At 41.5% G+C, this 16,502-nt stretch overlaps 1 protein-coding gene across 1 annotated transcript; it reads left to right on the top strand.

Moving 5' to 3' along the window:
- Nucleotides 1-9,629: 9,629 nt before the first annotated feature.
- Nucleotides 9,630-15,601, top strand: LOC308360161 (very long chain fatty acid elongase 4-like; the record flags this gene model as incomplete). The annotated part of the gene is made up of 6 exons (XM_080831943.1): nt 9,630-9,696; nt 10,481-10,668; nt 10,917-10,997; nt 14,162-14,333; nt 14,730-14,857; nt 15,311-15,601. 6 exons carry the CDS (start codon nt 9,630-9,632, stop codon nt 15,599-15,601), a joined length of 927 nt encoding a protein of 308 aa, XP_080688069.1.
- Between the last annotated feature and the right edge of the window lie 901 nt (nt 15,602-16,502).

Genomic DNA, 16,502 nt, shown 5'->3' with positions numbered 1-16,502 from the left:
TCCTGAGATTCTGATTGATTGAGTGATAGGATTCAAAGAAGTCTTAGACTAAATACTTTTCTCCCTACATTTGACAATATTGTAGGTGTATGGGGCTAGTTAAATAAAGTAAACTGCCTGATAGGATGTGCTTAAGACAGTAGTAACTGTTGCTATGGAGTTCTAAAGGAGGCTATTAAACCTAAGCTTAACACCATCAATAAGGACATATTGTCATTACATGGCCTTAGTACTCAGTTATGTATTTAATGTTAATACTGCTGTACATTAGGGAGATTAATATTAAGTAAAGCCAATAAACTCTGTCCCTCTGTCAGTCTGTTAACATCATGTGTATGTGTGTATGTGTGCATGTGTGTCTGTGTTTGTATGATTGTCATGTGGTTAATTTTGAAGAGGAAAAAAAGTAGTGTGTGTGTGTGTGTGTGTGTGTGTGTGTGTGTGTTTGCATGTGTGTGTGTGTGTGTGTGTGTGTGTGTGTGTGTGTGTGTGTGTGTGTGTGTGTGTATGTGTGTATGTGTAGTGGAATGAGAAAGTCCAGCTGGGATTCGTAAAATCACAAACTAACGCTTACACACACAAACCTAGCATGATACACACATATACACACTGCACCAGCAAAGGACACACACGCCAACATACCTTGACCCAGCATAGGACACACACACAAACAGAGAAACACTGACACACACACACACACACACACACACACACACACACACACACACACACACACACACACACACACACACACATACATACACACACACATAAACATTTCTCTTTCTTTGGCCTGTGTCCTAATCCTCTGAAGTGTGTATGTGTGCTGATCTCACAGCCTAATATCCCTCTCCAAACAGCACTAGCATGTGTTGAGATCACTGTGTTAACCCTTGGCCCCTTATGCACCAAGTTCCACTCAGTGTTTGGTATTAAGAGCCCTTTTCCTGGATTGATGTAATCTCACTATGTTCCTCCATGAGGTGAGGAATGATGATACTGTAGCCTCACTGTGGGACAAACTATCATTGCAGGAGCTCCACCTCTACTATTGTTCATCTGATGAGCTACCATGTTTGGAGCTAAATGCTGCTGGGTTTCGTCTGTTTTGATCAGCTATTATGTGTGAAACCTCATGGTGTGGCTCTAACTTGATCAGCTGTTATTTGTGCAATGTCATGGTGTGGCTCTGACTTGTCAAGCCATAGGTACAGAATCACTTGGACCTCAACTCTGTTGATGTTTTGCATTAGTATAACCCCTTTCACCCGGGATCATGACTAAGACAAAACCCATCACCTTAATTAAAAGGCTTAATTCAAAAGCATGGAATCAAAACTTAAAATACATCCAAAATATTATAGATTGAGGTTCCAAATATCAAAATGAGAAAAGTGAAAAGACCTTAAGAGGAAATAACATACTCAGAGAAGCTAAGCTATGATATGACAGGTAATGTTGACATAGTTAATAAACACAGCAGTATCTTAATAGCATAAAGCGTAATTACGTGCACTGACAACTGTCAAGGTGTGAGATGCCGTAACAGATTACGTAAAATGCTAACAAACTGTTTTAGCATTGAAAATGACAGCTTTATGGCAATGAATGATAATAAGCTATGGGACACTAAGAAATGACATACTGGACATTTCAGGGACTATGTGTTGGGTGATGGGGTAATTGAGAAAGACCGGCCCCTCAGATGGGGGCTATGTAGCATCCGGAGGAGTCGGTCACTAATTATTTAGAGTTCAAAGACGCAAGGTCCGTCACGCATAAAGCTTGGGATCTTGCTCATGGAATTCAATTAGCTTTAAATTGCTTGTCGCACTGCTCGTGGCCAGTTGCTTGTTCCCGTCAACGAAATCAGGGCCCATTATGTGTAAGCTGTTGGAACATTTAAGTACAAACCACCACAGTCTGATTACTCTCTGGCTGTCCGCAAAGGACGCTGAATAAAAGCAGGTAACAATAACAGATTAAAAACAGGTAAATTAACCATTTACAGTTCTGCAATCCTTCTCTTTGTGTGTCTGTACATGTTTCTACCAGAGTAACACAAACACAACCACTGAGTGAAGTGAAACTGCGTGGGATGACCTTTCTAAAAGTCACTGGGATAATGGCAGTGCGTCACACTCATTATATGGACTATGTTTTTCATTTGTTTTTCCATTTTCTTGAGTCTCAGATGGATGTGGAAAAAATGTTGATGAAAGCCTTGACTGTCCAAAGCCATAGAGAGTGATTTTGGTTGACACACATGTCAATCCTAATGCTCAGAGGATTTCACATGGTGAAGGAAGGCACCAGAGGGTACAGGATTCAGGTTTAGGTGTGTGTGTGTGTTTGAGTGTATGTGTGTGTGTGTGTGTGTGTGTGTGTGTGTGTGTGTGTGTGTGTGTGTGTGTGTGTTAGTGTGTGTGTGTGTGTGTGAGTGTGTGTGTGTGTGTGTGTGGGGGGGGGGGGGGGGGGATGTATACAGAGCCACAAGCAGCACTAGGAATTGAACATTCTTATTGGCCCAGGGCTCTATAAGGCAGAAATGTGGCCGGCCTTGTGTATGTGTGGTCTGACAGTCTCAGGCAGGAAGGGAAGTGAAGAGGCATTTGTCTGAACCACACAATGTCCTCCTCCATGAGCTGAGCCATTTCTGGCCTGAATTAAAACTTGTGGAACAGTGGAACAATGCAGTTTAACTAAAGTCTCTGTTTGTGTTCTTTGACTTAATCAGTTTGTTTATTTGTAGTGTGTGTGTGTGTGTGTGTGTGTGTGTGTGTCTGTGTGTGTGTGTGTGTGTGTGTGTGTGTGTGTGTGTGTGTGTGTGTGTGTGTGTGTGTGTGTGTGTGTGTGTGTGTGTGTGTGTGTGTGTGTGTGTGTGTGTGTGTGTGTGTGTGTGTGTGTGTGTGTGTCAGTGTTTTTCTCTGTTTGTGTGTGTGTCCTATGCTGGGTCAGTGTATGTTGGCGTGTGTGACCTTTGCTGGTGCAGTGTGTATATGTGTGTATCATGCTAGGTTTGCGTGTGTGTGTGTGTGTGTGTGTGTGTGTGTGTGTCCTTATATCGCTCTGTGGAGGAGGACATTGTGTGGTTCAGACAAATGCCTCTCAATTGACTCTGCTATGTAATCCCCTTAAAACATTCTTGCACAGGACTTGTCTCCATCAATCTCTGTTACATAGTGCTTACTGCAGCAGACATTAGCAGTATTTCATAGAGAGCACCCCTACCCTCCAAATCTGCAGGAGCAACATCTCCAGGTTCACAGCACTGGCACCCTCTACATCAATAAAATGGTATTTGCCGATATCTCAAGATGGGCTGAAGTTGAAAATAGTGATCAGGTGAGTCCAAAGCATAGTCTTGTCACTCAAGGATAAGATAAGTAAGTGCTCATTTCACTACAACACAGAAAATCTGGGCAATATACTTACATTCGTCCTCGTCAGCTATGACAAAAACACAATATCCTTTACTGTTTTGTTTAATCAGAATAATGGTGAATGGAGATAGAATTCCAAATAGCCAGATATTCATATGCTAAATTTCTCTCTTTTTCTGCCTGTCCAGCATTTTATGGCTCAATTTTTGCAAGTATGAACTTTTATTTCAAAGCCTTTATTTATACACTATGAAAATCTATATCTATACTATATTATATTATCTATACACTATTTAATCCGTCAATATACAATCAGTTTTAGTATGATCCATCGTTGATAAGTCATCCGAAAGTGAAGAGCAGAAAGTTGACCGTTTCAACCAGAAAATAGTCATGTAACTTTTATTGGTCTTGGGCTACGTGCATCGGGCAACGTATTGATATAATATCATGATAGCCTACATCGGGTTTCTGTACAGTACATGGGTCAAAGACAAATAAGGATTGGCAAGATGCCAATTTAAATAATATGTTTTAAACCTGTTAAAACAACATGCCCAAGGACCGTTAGAATGTATATTTTGCATTTCTGTTGGTTTCATAGTATTTGATATGACATTTCTACCATTTTTCACCAAATCAGGAACTAATGGCCCTGTATATTGTCAAATGGTGTTACCATTACACAAGTACAAGTATTTAATATTTCATCCTCCTAGATTTTATGTACGTGTAGTCATGAAAACAAGTAATTGATTTTCAAATATCACATGACATTTTTTTTATTATATTTATTTAAAAAATCCAGAATAAATTGATGTTTTATTGTACTGAGCAAGACATTATGTTGTAAACATTAAAGTTTTCTGCATATTCCATGGCCATTTGGGTAAAAATGGTTTTAAAACACATTATAACAGTGTAGTGGAATACTTAAGTATCATCCATATTCACTTTTTTGTACAATATGAGATTTTTGTGAAAAATACTGGTTATGCCAATTGACATTAATCGGTTACACCAAATGACCATTCTGCTTCTACAGCCAAAGAGCAAGCAATTGACACAGAAAAACAAATAAGTAGGTAAAATGAATTAGATGTTTTAATATATTCTCATGTTATTTTTCATATTACATTAAAAACATTAACCAAAACAATGAAGAAACAGGACCAAACTGATCAGTTAAATACTCTGAGGAGGGCCGTCATACGCTGACGGATTTAGTGAAAGAGTCAGGTTCAGCATGTCTGTACTACCTTTCCTGTCTTTTGGCCAGGCCATTGACTGAATGCCTACCAGATATGAGGCATACCAGCCTATGGCAAGCCACTTTTTCTTTGGTTGAAAGTGGCATCTGTTAGGGGACAAGAGGATAGAAAGCTTATTGTTTGCATTTACATTATGTCCAGACCTATATCAAAATTCTGTCTACTTACATACAATATATTATAGAAATGTGAATTTAAATGTATGAATGAATGAACAAATACATAATTAATTAAATAAATAATTCATTAAATAAATAAATAAATACAACTAAACATACAAAAAAATGTATCCATCAATAAACTTCATGGGGGAAAAAAAAAATCACATTTAAACCTGCTGTTAATATTGAACAGTAGGAGTCACTATTTCAACTATAAGCAATTGTATAATCAGGATCACAAATAAAGCTTTTGGCCCTAAATTGATCAAATCGGCCTCAAACAGGAAGATGTCAAATGGTGTAACCGGTTACACCATTTGACATTTCAATTTAAAACCAAAATCTGCAGGCATTATTTAGGATGACTATGTCAACACTTAACATTGGTGTGAATATTTAAAAACATATTTTACATTTAATATAATCACTTTGATTATTATGGTTTATTTATATTTTTACTGAGGTCATACCACTTGACATGTCACCTGACCATGGCTGAAAAACACTTAATTATGGCACATTTGAGAGAGAGTACTAACCTTGACATGTAGCAGTTAGGTTCTTCAGGGGTCTTCTCTGTGACATGATCTTCTGGCACAATATTTACAAAATGGCTCCTAAAATGCGGTTACACCACTTGACATTTCAAGAGGTTGATTGGCAGACATGATTCCCCATATTAATTTAAATATTCCGAACGATGATGTTGCATAACTATTATTACGTTTTAAGTGCAAGTGTAAGATTATGCCAAAGTATATCAGAGGCTATTTTGAAGAGAGTTTCACAATTTTTTTGCATGTTTTATTCGTTGGTACCACTTTTTTATGGTTACACCACATTGACAATTTTACCATTATTTTCCTAATATTCTCACCAAAATGGATAAAACCAGAACTTTTAGAATTTGGTCTTGAAGAAAATGATGTTTCAAAGTGATTTGATAGATTATTCTCAAATGTTAACACTTTTAAATGTATTTCATCCTCATGTTCACAAAAAAATGAGCGTCACGTCTTTGACCCACATATGTTGTCAACTTTCCCCTTTCATAACATGCGATTTCTGAAATGGTTTAAAACATTTATTTTTATTATTATTTCTGTCAGTGAAATATATCCCACAAAATGAAACTGCAGTGAAAGGTGTCCGTTTATGAAATGCTGCTTGTATGATGTCAATATGACTTTTAAAAAAAAGTTTTGTAGCCTACTGTATATTTTTGCTGAGAACCGCTCTCATCACGCGTGATAAATAGGCTCCACAGCGCGGTCTTCAGTCTTCAGCGCGGCTCGGCGCCGACATGAAAATCAACTGGTAAGGCAGACAGTGTGCGTTAAGAGTAGTGAAGTGCTGCCACCCATTGGTCAATTGTACATAACACAACATCGCTATTACGATCACAGTCAATTGTAAATGTGTAAAAATTCAAACCTATGCTCGAATGATTGATGACCACAAAACATTTAAAAGAAACCTTTTATAAGGATTCGAGCAGTGCGTGTAGCGCACCTTTGCGGACTGATCTGAGGACTGAGGTTGAAGACCAGTCTAGACTCGCACTACACCTTGAAAAAATGCACATGTAGGACTTACATTTATAAGACGTGTCCAACGGGAAAAACAGGGTGAACAAACCCAGAGGCAAAGCGATTAGCCTAAGCGTATAAAGGCCTAGAGGCCTAAAAAATATTGTGGTAAAAGTATGAACTGAATTTTCCCTGCACTTCAAAGAAATCGCTGAGCACTATGATGAAAATGTTGTAGCAAATAGTTCCTCCTATTATTTTAATGTTGGTATAACTATTCACAACACATTTGAATTAGGATGTGGTTGGGCCACAATGATCAGTGATTAGAGTGCATCAGGTAGGTCTATTTGGTTTACTATCACAACTCAAGTTATCCAACCATTCAGGAGGTATATAGGCTAACTCAGTAGACTATCTACCCAGTTAACTGAGCGTCGTACACCTGACCCATAGGTTAAGCAGCTATTCCTTCTTAATGAAAGGACTTCGGCTCCCATCTGCCCCTTTGGTTCTATAATAGGCTGTAGTGCTCGTCACCGAAGCCTGAACCTGAGAGCTGAACCAGGAACGGCTGTTCAGGCAATATTCAATTAACCCCTTAACAGTAGACACGGTCAAGCTTAGGCGAACCCATAGCCCACGCCTATAGCCTATAGAGCAAGTCCCGTTCGCACATGCGCGCTCCCATTCGGGCTACACCGGTTTCCCCGGTCGTGAGGCAAAGGGATGCGCGCACACGCTCTAACGGACCTCGTGGATGCATCTATTTAGTTACATTTCTTTAGCTTTTTGTATTAATTTGGTTTTGCCAAAAACGCCATTTCATGACGCACTGTAAACGCTTCAGTGTAGGTACTGTAACGTTACTGTGGTTTTAGCCTCATTGCAATTTAATTAAATCGTTGGCTCGCTGGCATCTCACCGGATGTATGAAAAGAAACTGTAATCTGAATAAGGTAAGAGAAAAAAGGCTTCTTGTCTAAGTCTTCAACATATCCTTTGCATTTAAACAATCTGCCTACAAAAATCATGTAGGCCTATTCAGTCTAAACCCGCTGGTAAGCATCACTGTGTTACCGTTAGTCTATTTAATTTTCAGGAAATGGACACAGTATCTTAGATACTCAGACGTCAGACTGTATAGGTTCTTTTTACACCTTAAAGATTGTGTCTGCACAGCGATGTTGAAATTCACATGTATTTTAGTTTTCCTCAGATAAGATATAGAATTTGACTACGGTTTAGTGTCTTCAAACAGAATAGACCGAGCAAATCCTCTTTCACGTTGTCATTCGCTATTAGGTTTGAATGTTGGCTAGCCAGACCGCATATCATTGTCTCATCTATAATGTCCATTTAGGGTAGCCTGCGTTGTCTCTGCAACTTGTTGCAGCCGGGCAGACAACGCAGAGCAGGCACTGGCTCAATTGCATCCGGCTTTCGGTAGACATAGGGTACCAGAGGCTACGTTGTTTATACTGCAAGTGACTAGTTTGTTGAAGGGGAAACAAAACGTTTTGTCTCTTTTGAACAATGCAGCTTTGTGAAGTGTCATCTGGTTTAGCCAAATAGCTGCACTGGTGGTGATCGTTTAAACGTTACCACGATAGGATGTGGCTCGGGCTCGGACGGACTGTGTAGGCCTACTTACATTTAAGCTCGTAGATCAAATGGAATTAAGCTTCCTCATATGTCCGCGAGAAACTTGCTGACACACGCGCACCGCGGCTTTGTGTTTCGGTCACCCGGGCACACTCGGGCCTGTACCGTAGGGACAGTTTTTTTGTACCCCTCCTGTTGCCTCTCCCTTGGTCTAGTGTGACGATAGTATGCAGTTGTTATATGGCTTCAGTGTTTCCACACGACAAAAAATGGTTTTAAAATCGCAATAACTTTTAACCACACGTTCACAAATTACCAGATTAAAGTGGTTAGATGGTGTGGGTAGTTTTCGGGTACCAGGGAAAATAGGTTAAGTAACGCTGATACCCCATCACCAACATGTTTCGTTTCGCAAGCCAGTGTCCACCTGTAGACTATTTCCGAGGCTAGTGGAAGATTTAGTTCATTATTGATGCTTCTTACAACGAGGATACCCGCTTATAAATAATACAGTTAACATTACCACGCCGCAAGTTGCGAAAGGGTAGTGGGACAGTAGTTGGCCTTTAGATTACTATATAGGGGAGCGTGTAGTGACGTAAGGCTATTCCTTTTCTTATGTCCAAGGAAGAGCATGGGCACTGGGTAACACACCATTGTCATGGAGGCCCGTGTGGGTGACTGTCACCCAGGTGTCAGTTTTCATTTGAGTCCCTATTTGTCATGCTGGACAGCATAACCATATTGTGTGTGTGTGTGTGTGTGTGGGAGGCGAGATAGAGCTGAGGAAACACACACAGAGGGAGAGAGAAAAAGAATCCCTCTATGTGTGGACCTTAATCCTTTGTAATTAACTTAAATTCCGTCGCCATGGACAACAGAGCCTAAGAAGATGGCCTCAACACAGAAGAACTAGTATTGTGGTCTTCTGCATGTTTGTTTAATTGTGTGCAATAATGGGGATATTGCACACAATGAAATACAACAGCAATCATTGAGTCACACTGAATGTTCGAGAACATGTGCTTGAGTAAGGGTGTAAGTTAAATGGCTTCTTTGGTAGAAGTTTTAGTATGTCTTTGCTGTGGATCAGAATCAGAATCAGCTTTTATTGGCCAAGTTAGATTGCACAAACAAGGAATTTGTCTTTGTGCAGTGGCTCTCAGTGTGCTTACACATATTACACAAATATACATCACAACACAAACAGCTCCAGGAAGAGCTGCCATAAATAAATACTATATGGAATGAGGTTATACAGGAAGGGTGAAATAAATTGATATGTTTGCGGGATGCACACCATAGAACATGCACAACAGGAAGAGTACGCTTTAGTGAATGATGATGCTGTGACATCACTGGGTTTTGTGGGTGTAGATAAGTCTCCAACCGAGGATAAGCTGCCATTAGGAAACCTGTGACCACCACCCGCTCACACCCACCAACACACACACACACACACACACACACACACACCATTTAGACACAACTAGTAAATGCAGCCTGAACAGCGGGCATTGTAGTGTATTTTGCCATTTAGGTAGCCTGTACAGCATAGTGTGCCTTGTTCTGTGGTCCTTCATACAACAAAGGGATACATGCACGTGGGAATTGTGAGATGCCAGTGACACTTCTCATGTTCCCATGGTCTTACAGGAGAATTAGCCCTCAGCTGGAAGAATGGAGGCGGTCACTCACTGGATAAATGACACAGTAGATTTCTACAAGTGGAGTCTTACCATATCAGGTGAGAGAGAGTGAGAGATTGTGTGTGTGTGTGTGTGTGTATACATGTATATACATTTGCAAAGGTGTGTGCACATAATCATGTAAGACTGCATTTGTGGGTGTGTGTTTGTGTGTGAAATTTGGTGTGTGTATGTGTTTTACTGAATTTTCTAACAAAATGACCTATAATCCCCTACCTGGAAGAGGTAACATTTCAGTTGCATGAAGACTTCACCAGGTCCAGAGATAGATAGCCAGCTCTGAGGTCTATAAGCCAATCATTTTTATACCAGGTCATACTCTAAGGAGAACTGTTTACAACAATCTCTAATGCACATCAGTGGTGACACAAGGGCACTCATCACACTCCTCCGTATAGAAGAAGGTATTGTGCTAGATATCTGGGAAACAACCAAATCACATCAGAGTTAATCTGCAAGAAGCTAAAGCATGCCTTACCTCATCACAAGCAGAAACAAGGGGGTTGTTGTAACATCTGTTTAACATCCTTCGGTGGAACAGCAAGTAATGGGAAGCACGAGTGTGTGTGTGTGTGTGAGAGAGAAACAAAATTAGAGAATGTGTGTGGTATTTTGGTATGTGTGTGTCTGTGTTAACAAGAGTAAGAGAGCTAGACTGATGCTATGTAATTGTGTACGTTTGTCTGAAAGAGAGAGAGAAAGAAAGAAAAGGTGTGTCATAAATACCAGTGTGCATATAGTGTATGCGTGTGTGTTAGTGATGGTATATGTATGATTTAAGGGAGAGTGTAGTGAATGTAAAAATGTGTGCGTGTGTTCTAGACAAGCGGGTGGAGACATGGCCGCTGATGTCATCCCCGTGGCCCACTCTGGCCATCAGCCAGCTGTATCTTATCTTCCTGTGGGCGGGGCCTCGCTACATGCAGCACAGAGAGCCTTTCCAGCTCCGCAAGACCCTCATCTTCTACAACTTCAGCATGGTGCTGCTCAACTTCTACATCTGCAAAGAGGTGAGTTTGTGTGTGTTTGTGTGGGTGTGTCTTACCCTCATCATCTACAACTTCAGCATGTTGCTGCTCAACTTCTGTGTGTGTGTGTGTGTGTCTGGCCCTCCTCATCTACAACTTCAGCATGGTCTGCAGTTTTAACGTACGCAACATTATAAACAGATATGGCTGCAATAATGCATCCAAGGGAAGTATTCTCTCCTGGTTCTTCATCTCCTCTTTGTCTTTTCGCACCCCTGTCCTCTCCTCAGCTCTTCCTGGGGTCTAGAGCAGCAGGCTACAGCTACCTCTGCCAGCCAGTCAACTACTCCGATGATGTCAATGAGCTCAGGGTAAGAGCACTGTCATTTGCCCTGTCCTCTCCTCTCTTCTGTCCGCCCAGTGTAGTTTCACTCACACCATCAGATGTCTGTGCCAGTGCAACACAATACGTTTGGCAAACCCCAGTATATGTTATCCCAAGCCCGCTCTTTCACTTGAGCTTTCTCTTTATGTGCAGGTTGATGGTAATTTGCACATAGTAGGAGACTCAGTCAGGGATGGTGATCAATAAAATACACAGGATTGCACTTAGTTTCCATTTACAGTACAATGTAATGCAGCCAGTTCTCACCACTGCTGACTTACTGTGGGATTGTTGGTCTGCTGGTTTTGTACCCGATATCATTTCCTGGAAGTAGCCTTGCTCTGATGCTGTCTGTGAGCCACTGTCTGAATGCTGGAATTGTACTATCAACAGATTTAAACATGTATTGAATTTAGTTGTTTAACAGATGCCCTATGATACAGTTCATAAAGAACAGTAGTTGAGTGCCTGATGAAGTTCGACAGGTTAACTCTAGCTGATAATGAGCTTATGAGTGGTTATGAAGCTGGTAGAGTTTGCTAGCAGTGCTGTGTTACTGAGGTACTGTTTTGTAGGGTATTGTACAGTATGTAATGTATAAGGGATCAACATATATAATTATCCACTCTGGCGAGCTCTCTTTGGAGGTAGAACAGTGAAGGTCTATCCTGTGGTGTCTGAAACAGTCTTAAAGGTAGAGTACACCCAAAATTCTTAAGTATGGAGTCTATAATCTTCAGACTACAGTCTTCAGTTTCCGTGATTGTTTGTTTGAGTGTGGCAAAGGTAACCATGTTAGCAGTTGTGTAAATAAGCCATGAAGGCTGAAATGTGTTGAGATGAGAACTGCAAGGGGTAATGAATGAAGAGATGCAGGTGCAGAGAAAACTAACATCCGCAGTCATTTCACAAACTTTTTATCCACATTCCAAAATGCTAACATCCTTGACATCCTCCACAGATGATAGACTCCATGCTTTATAACTTTGGACGTAACATCCCTTTAAGACTGTTTCAGACACTGAAGGATAGACCTTCACTGTATGACCTTCATCTACGGCAGACACTACCCAATGGGAGACCCAAGGGGGCTCGGTATAGTTGTCCCATACAGTGTTTGTCATGGTCCTTGGTATCTAGACTAGAGACTCTAGAGTGCTTTTTAATACCTCAATCAAAACTCTTCACTTCACACTAGAGACTGTCCACCTCATAAACTGGGATGCCAGTGTCATACCAGTCTCAGTTTGTTCATGGTATGCTCTAACGGTCATCAATAGTTTACCAGTAGAATGCTCTAACGATCATCGTCAGTTTACTAATGGTATGTCTTAATAATTATCAGTAGGTTACTAATAGCGGGCTGCTAATAGTTACTGCTAATATGTTCTAACAGTCTATGTGAGATTAGTGCTTATATTCTGTAGGTGTGTGTGTGTGTGGCTACTCTAACGGCTTCTGGTTTTACAGAAGATCTTCTTGGTGTCAGCAAGCTCTAGTTGGCACTGACTTCCAGCAATCGTCTCACCAGTCAAGCCAGGTCACAGTGGATGGGGATCTTAATTAACAATGGGCGGAGCTTCTGTCTGACCACTTCTTAGGCCCGCCCATAGCCTCTTCCTTTGTCACCGCCCGACTGACTTGGTCACAGTGGACTTAATCTATCTCTCACACACACACACACACACACACTACTGTCCTGGCAGTCAGCGGCTTTCTTAAAGATTAGACACATCATAGTAACCTCTTTTAATTGGAAGGTTCTTACCCTCAACACTATTCTGTGTCCCAAATCCAATCTTAAACCTCACTGAACATCTCACTCCTACTACTTTACCATAGCTTTGTGTCTTGTGTAAATTCTACATCCTTTGAAATTGGAGAAATGTTTTTTTCATCAATCGTAATTTTGCATATCACATTGACAGTTATATGCTATATATTTCTAAGTGTTCTCAGAAATAATGCATTCTTAACGATTAAAGTGATGGCCCTTCTAGCCTCTCTGAATGTGGAGCAACTCTTTCACTCTTCTGTAAGCTATATGGAGTATTGTGTAGCTGGTCTGCGCCCGTAAAGGCCGTAGTTCAGGCTTTCTTAAGTATATCGCCGTCAATATGCAGGTGTGCTTAGGTTAATCCTTTGAGGTGAATCCTTTCCTCTCTCGATCAGATGCAGGCACACACACACACACACACACACACACACACACGTGCGTGCACACACCCGCTCTCATAGGCAGCGGACTCCAGTGAACCATTTCACTCAAAATTGAGGTCGGGGTGTGAGAGATGACATCAACACCTCCTGAGCTCTGTGTGGGTTTCTGAGGGGTTGAGTGTGGTGTGTGCGTGTGTTAATGTGTGATTTGTTTTGAAGGGATGATAGCACAATAACGTTTTTGGTAAAGAAGAAGAGAGATTTGCAAAAAAAATGAAATGGAATAATCTGACTAAACTAGCATCTTTACTGGGGTCTTGTACTGTGCATTTACGGATTTTTAAAAGGGCTAGCCTCTTCCTGGAAGACTGGATTAGTTAACACACTGTCACTCAGGAGTTAATCGGCCACTGATAAGTGTTAAACTGGTTTGCCGGGTGACAGTCGAGAGGTGACACTGTGTCCCACTTACCGTAAATTGTAAAGAGTACAGTCACCTCAACGTGACATCTCTAAGGACATTGTTAATCTCACAGGTAACTTTGGAGTTGTAATTGAGCAGCCATCATTTCTCACTAGTTTCCAATGATCTGTTGGCCCTTTGAGAAACTCTGTTCTGCTGTTTGCAGCACTGACCCTACAGAAGCCCAGTTTGTATTTGCAGTATACCATGTCTATATTTGAGCGCTCTCTTTCATTTCCTCGAACTGTTAGTGACCTACAAGGGCTTCCTGATTCTTTATGCATGTTTGCTTACCATGAAGTAAGTCTGCCTATCTGGAACATTGGTGTTTCCCGTCTACACAATCAGTCCTTATAAATGGCCATTTAGTGCGGCTATGCGAATATTATGGCTATTATCACTGAATACATTTAGCTGGTTAGCTGGTGACATATTGCTTCTGTGCAAGGGATAATATTCCAACAAGTGTTCTGTAGACCTCTGACAGTTTGACATGCAGAGATGTTTATACGTGTGTTCTGTAACAGATAGCGTCAGCGCTGTGGTGGTACTACATTTCTAAAGGAGTGGAGTATCTGGACACAGTATTCTTCATCCTGAGGAAGAAGATCAACCAGGTCAGCTTCCTGCACGTCTATCACCACTGCACTATGTTCATCCTCTGGTGGATCGGCATCAAGTGGGTCCCTGGTGGACAATGTGAGTACAGTCTGAATAATCTCGCTCTCAGACACATACACACACACAACCAGTATTGGGGTACCAGGAATCATGCTTAGCATACCAAAGCTGCATATCCTCAAGAGTGGCAAGCAAACAAACTAGGACAGAAATGACTGAGATTCATGTGTATTAACATGTGTGACCCTATAAGATGTGTGCCAGTCTGTGCATTTAACACACTGTAGGACTGCCGATGTCAAATCTGAGTGAACGTAGAATGATGCGGAAAGGTCAGCTCCTGCGTTAGGATGCAGAAAGATCAGCTCCTGCATAAACCATTTCCGACTCACTTCTATGTTGACTCAGAACGGGCAGTGACATGGCCAATCACATGATTAACCTTTGACCCCTGTGTCTTTCTCCTTCTGACAGCTTTCTTTGGCGCCGGCGTCAACTCGGGTATCCACGTGCTCATGTACCTGTACTACGGCCTGGCTGCCTTTGGCCCCAGCATCCAGAAGTACCTGTGGTGGAAGAAATATCTGACCATTATTCAGATGGTGAGAGACCCAGACCAGGATAAGGGGGCTGGGTTGTTGCAGAAAGTATCAAAGCAAGGAGCTATGTCATGATGAATCACTGTCTTAAACCCATCAGTTTCATTGATTTATTATCAGGAATATAGATTACAGAGACTTTACTTGTCTCATAGTGTCAAGAGTGTGCAGATCTTTGTGCATTTCTGTGTCTTTGTATGCATATGTTCATGCATGCGTGCTTGTGTATGTGTGTGTATGTGTGTCACAGACCCAGTTCTTCATATGTGTGTGCATTTGTTCACACTCTTGTCTTTGTGTATATGCTTGATTTTGTGTTTCTCGTGCTTGTGTGTGTGTCACAGATCCAGTTCCACATATGTCTTTGAGTGTGTGTGCTGTGATGTCTTTGTGTGTGTGCTGGTCTTTGTGTTTCTCATGATTGTGTGTGTGTGTGTGTGTGTGTGTGTGTTACAGATCCAGTTCCACGTGACAATCGGCCACGCGGCCTACTCCTTGTACACCGGCTGCCCTTTCCCCAGCTGGATGCAGTGGGCCCTGATTTGTTATGCCGTCACCTTCATCATCCTCTTTGGCCACTTTTACTACCAGACCTACCTCCGCAAGCCACGCCACACTACCACCAAGGCAGCCAAGACCGTCACCAATGGGGTCTCCGCGGCAACCAACGGGGTTGGCAAGACACTGGATGAGTCGCTGGAGGAAAACGGGAAGAAGCACAAGAAAGGAAGAGCGAAGAGAGATTAAGCCAAGACCACGAGGAGAGGGGAGTGATCTGTCTCACCTGGACCAATAAACACACAGGAGGACCATCCAAGTGGAGTTGGGAGGTTGGGTTTGCATAAGCCTTACTCCCATAGGTTATGTTGAGTATGATTGACAGGAAGGGTGGGGAAGTGGGTGGTAACCCAATTTACTTCTGTTTTACTTCCTGATTTCAGGTGTTGCACTCCTTTTCTTTTCAGGTCCTCTGTACCTTGTGTACCCAACTGTGCAATTTTATTCAGTGTCTTTCTCTCTCTCTCTCTCTCTCTCTCTCTCTCTCTCACTATAATCCTAGCGACTACTTCTCCACATACCAAAGAGAGATGTAATGATATCAAATGAAACGCAGAGGAAACACTACTGGCGTTGGGAGAAATACGGGTTTTCTCTTTCTCTCTCTCCTTCATTTTCTGTCTCTCTCTCCTTCATTTCATCCTTCTCTCAGTGATCCTGTCTTTCCCTTTTCAACTATCTTCCCTTTTCTTTCTCTCTCTTTCAAACTCTCTATCGCTCTCTCTCTCTTTCTCAGCAGTAATGTTAGGAGCGACCCCTCTGATCTTTGCTTCAGCATCACTCAAAGGACACTAGGCTTGCAGGCACCAGGCCTGCTTCCAACACAAAGCTAAGCTGTCATCTGTTATTTAGTTTAGTACAGTTCTGATGTTTGATACATACATTTGACATCCCTGCTGAGTATCGCTGTACATTTTTACAAACAACCGCAATAAAAAAAGAGAATGCAGACGTTACCATTACGTACCATTACCATGTTTGGTCCAAAAATGTAAAAAAAAAAAAAAAAAAAACATTGTCTGACTGGTGGATTGTATTTACATGTTAAAAATGTCCATTTACCACTAGCAAGAGGGAGAGATTTGTTTGG

Source organism: Sprattus sprattus (assembly GCF_963457725.1).
Source record: "Sprattus sprattus genome assembly, chromosome: 2".
NCBI lineage: Eukaryota > Metazoa > Chordata > Actinopteri > Clupeiformes > Clupeidae > Sprattus > Sprattus sprattus.
The sequence above is the reverse complement of the archived record's forward strand: the minus strand, read 5'-3'. Positions and strand labels throughout refer to the sequence as shown.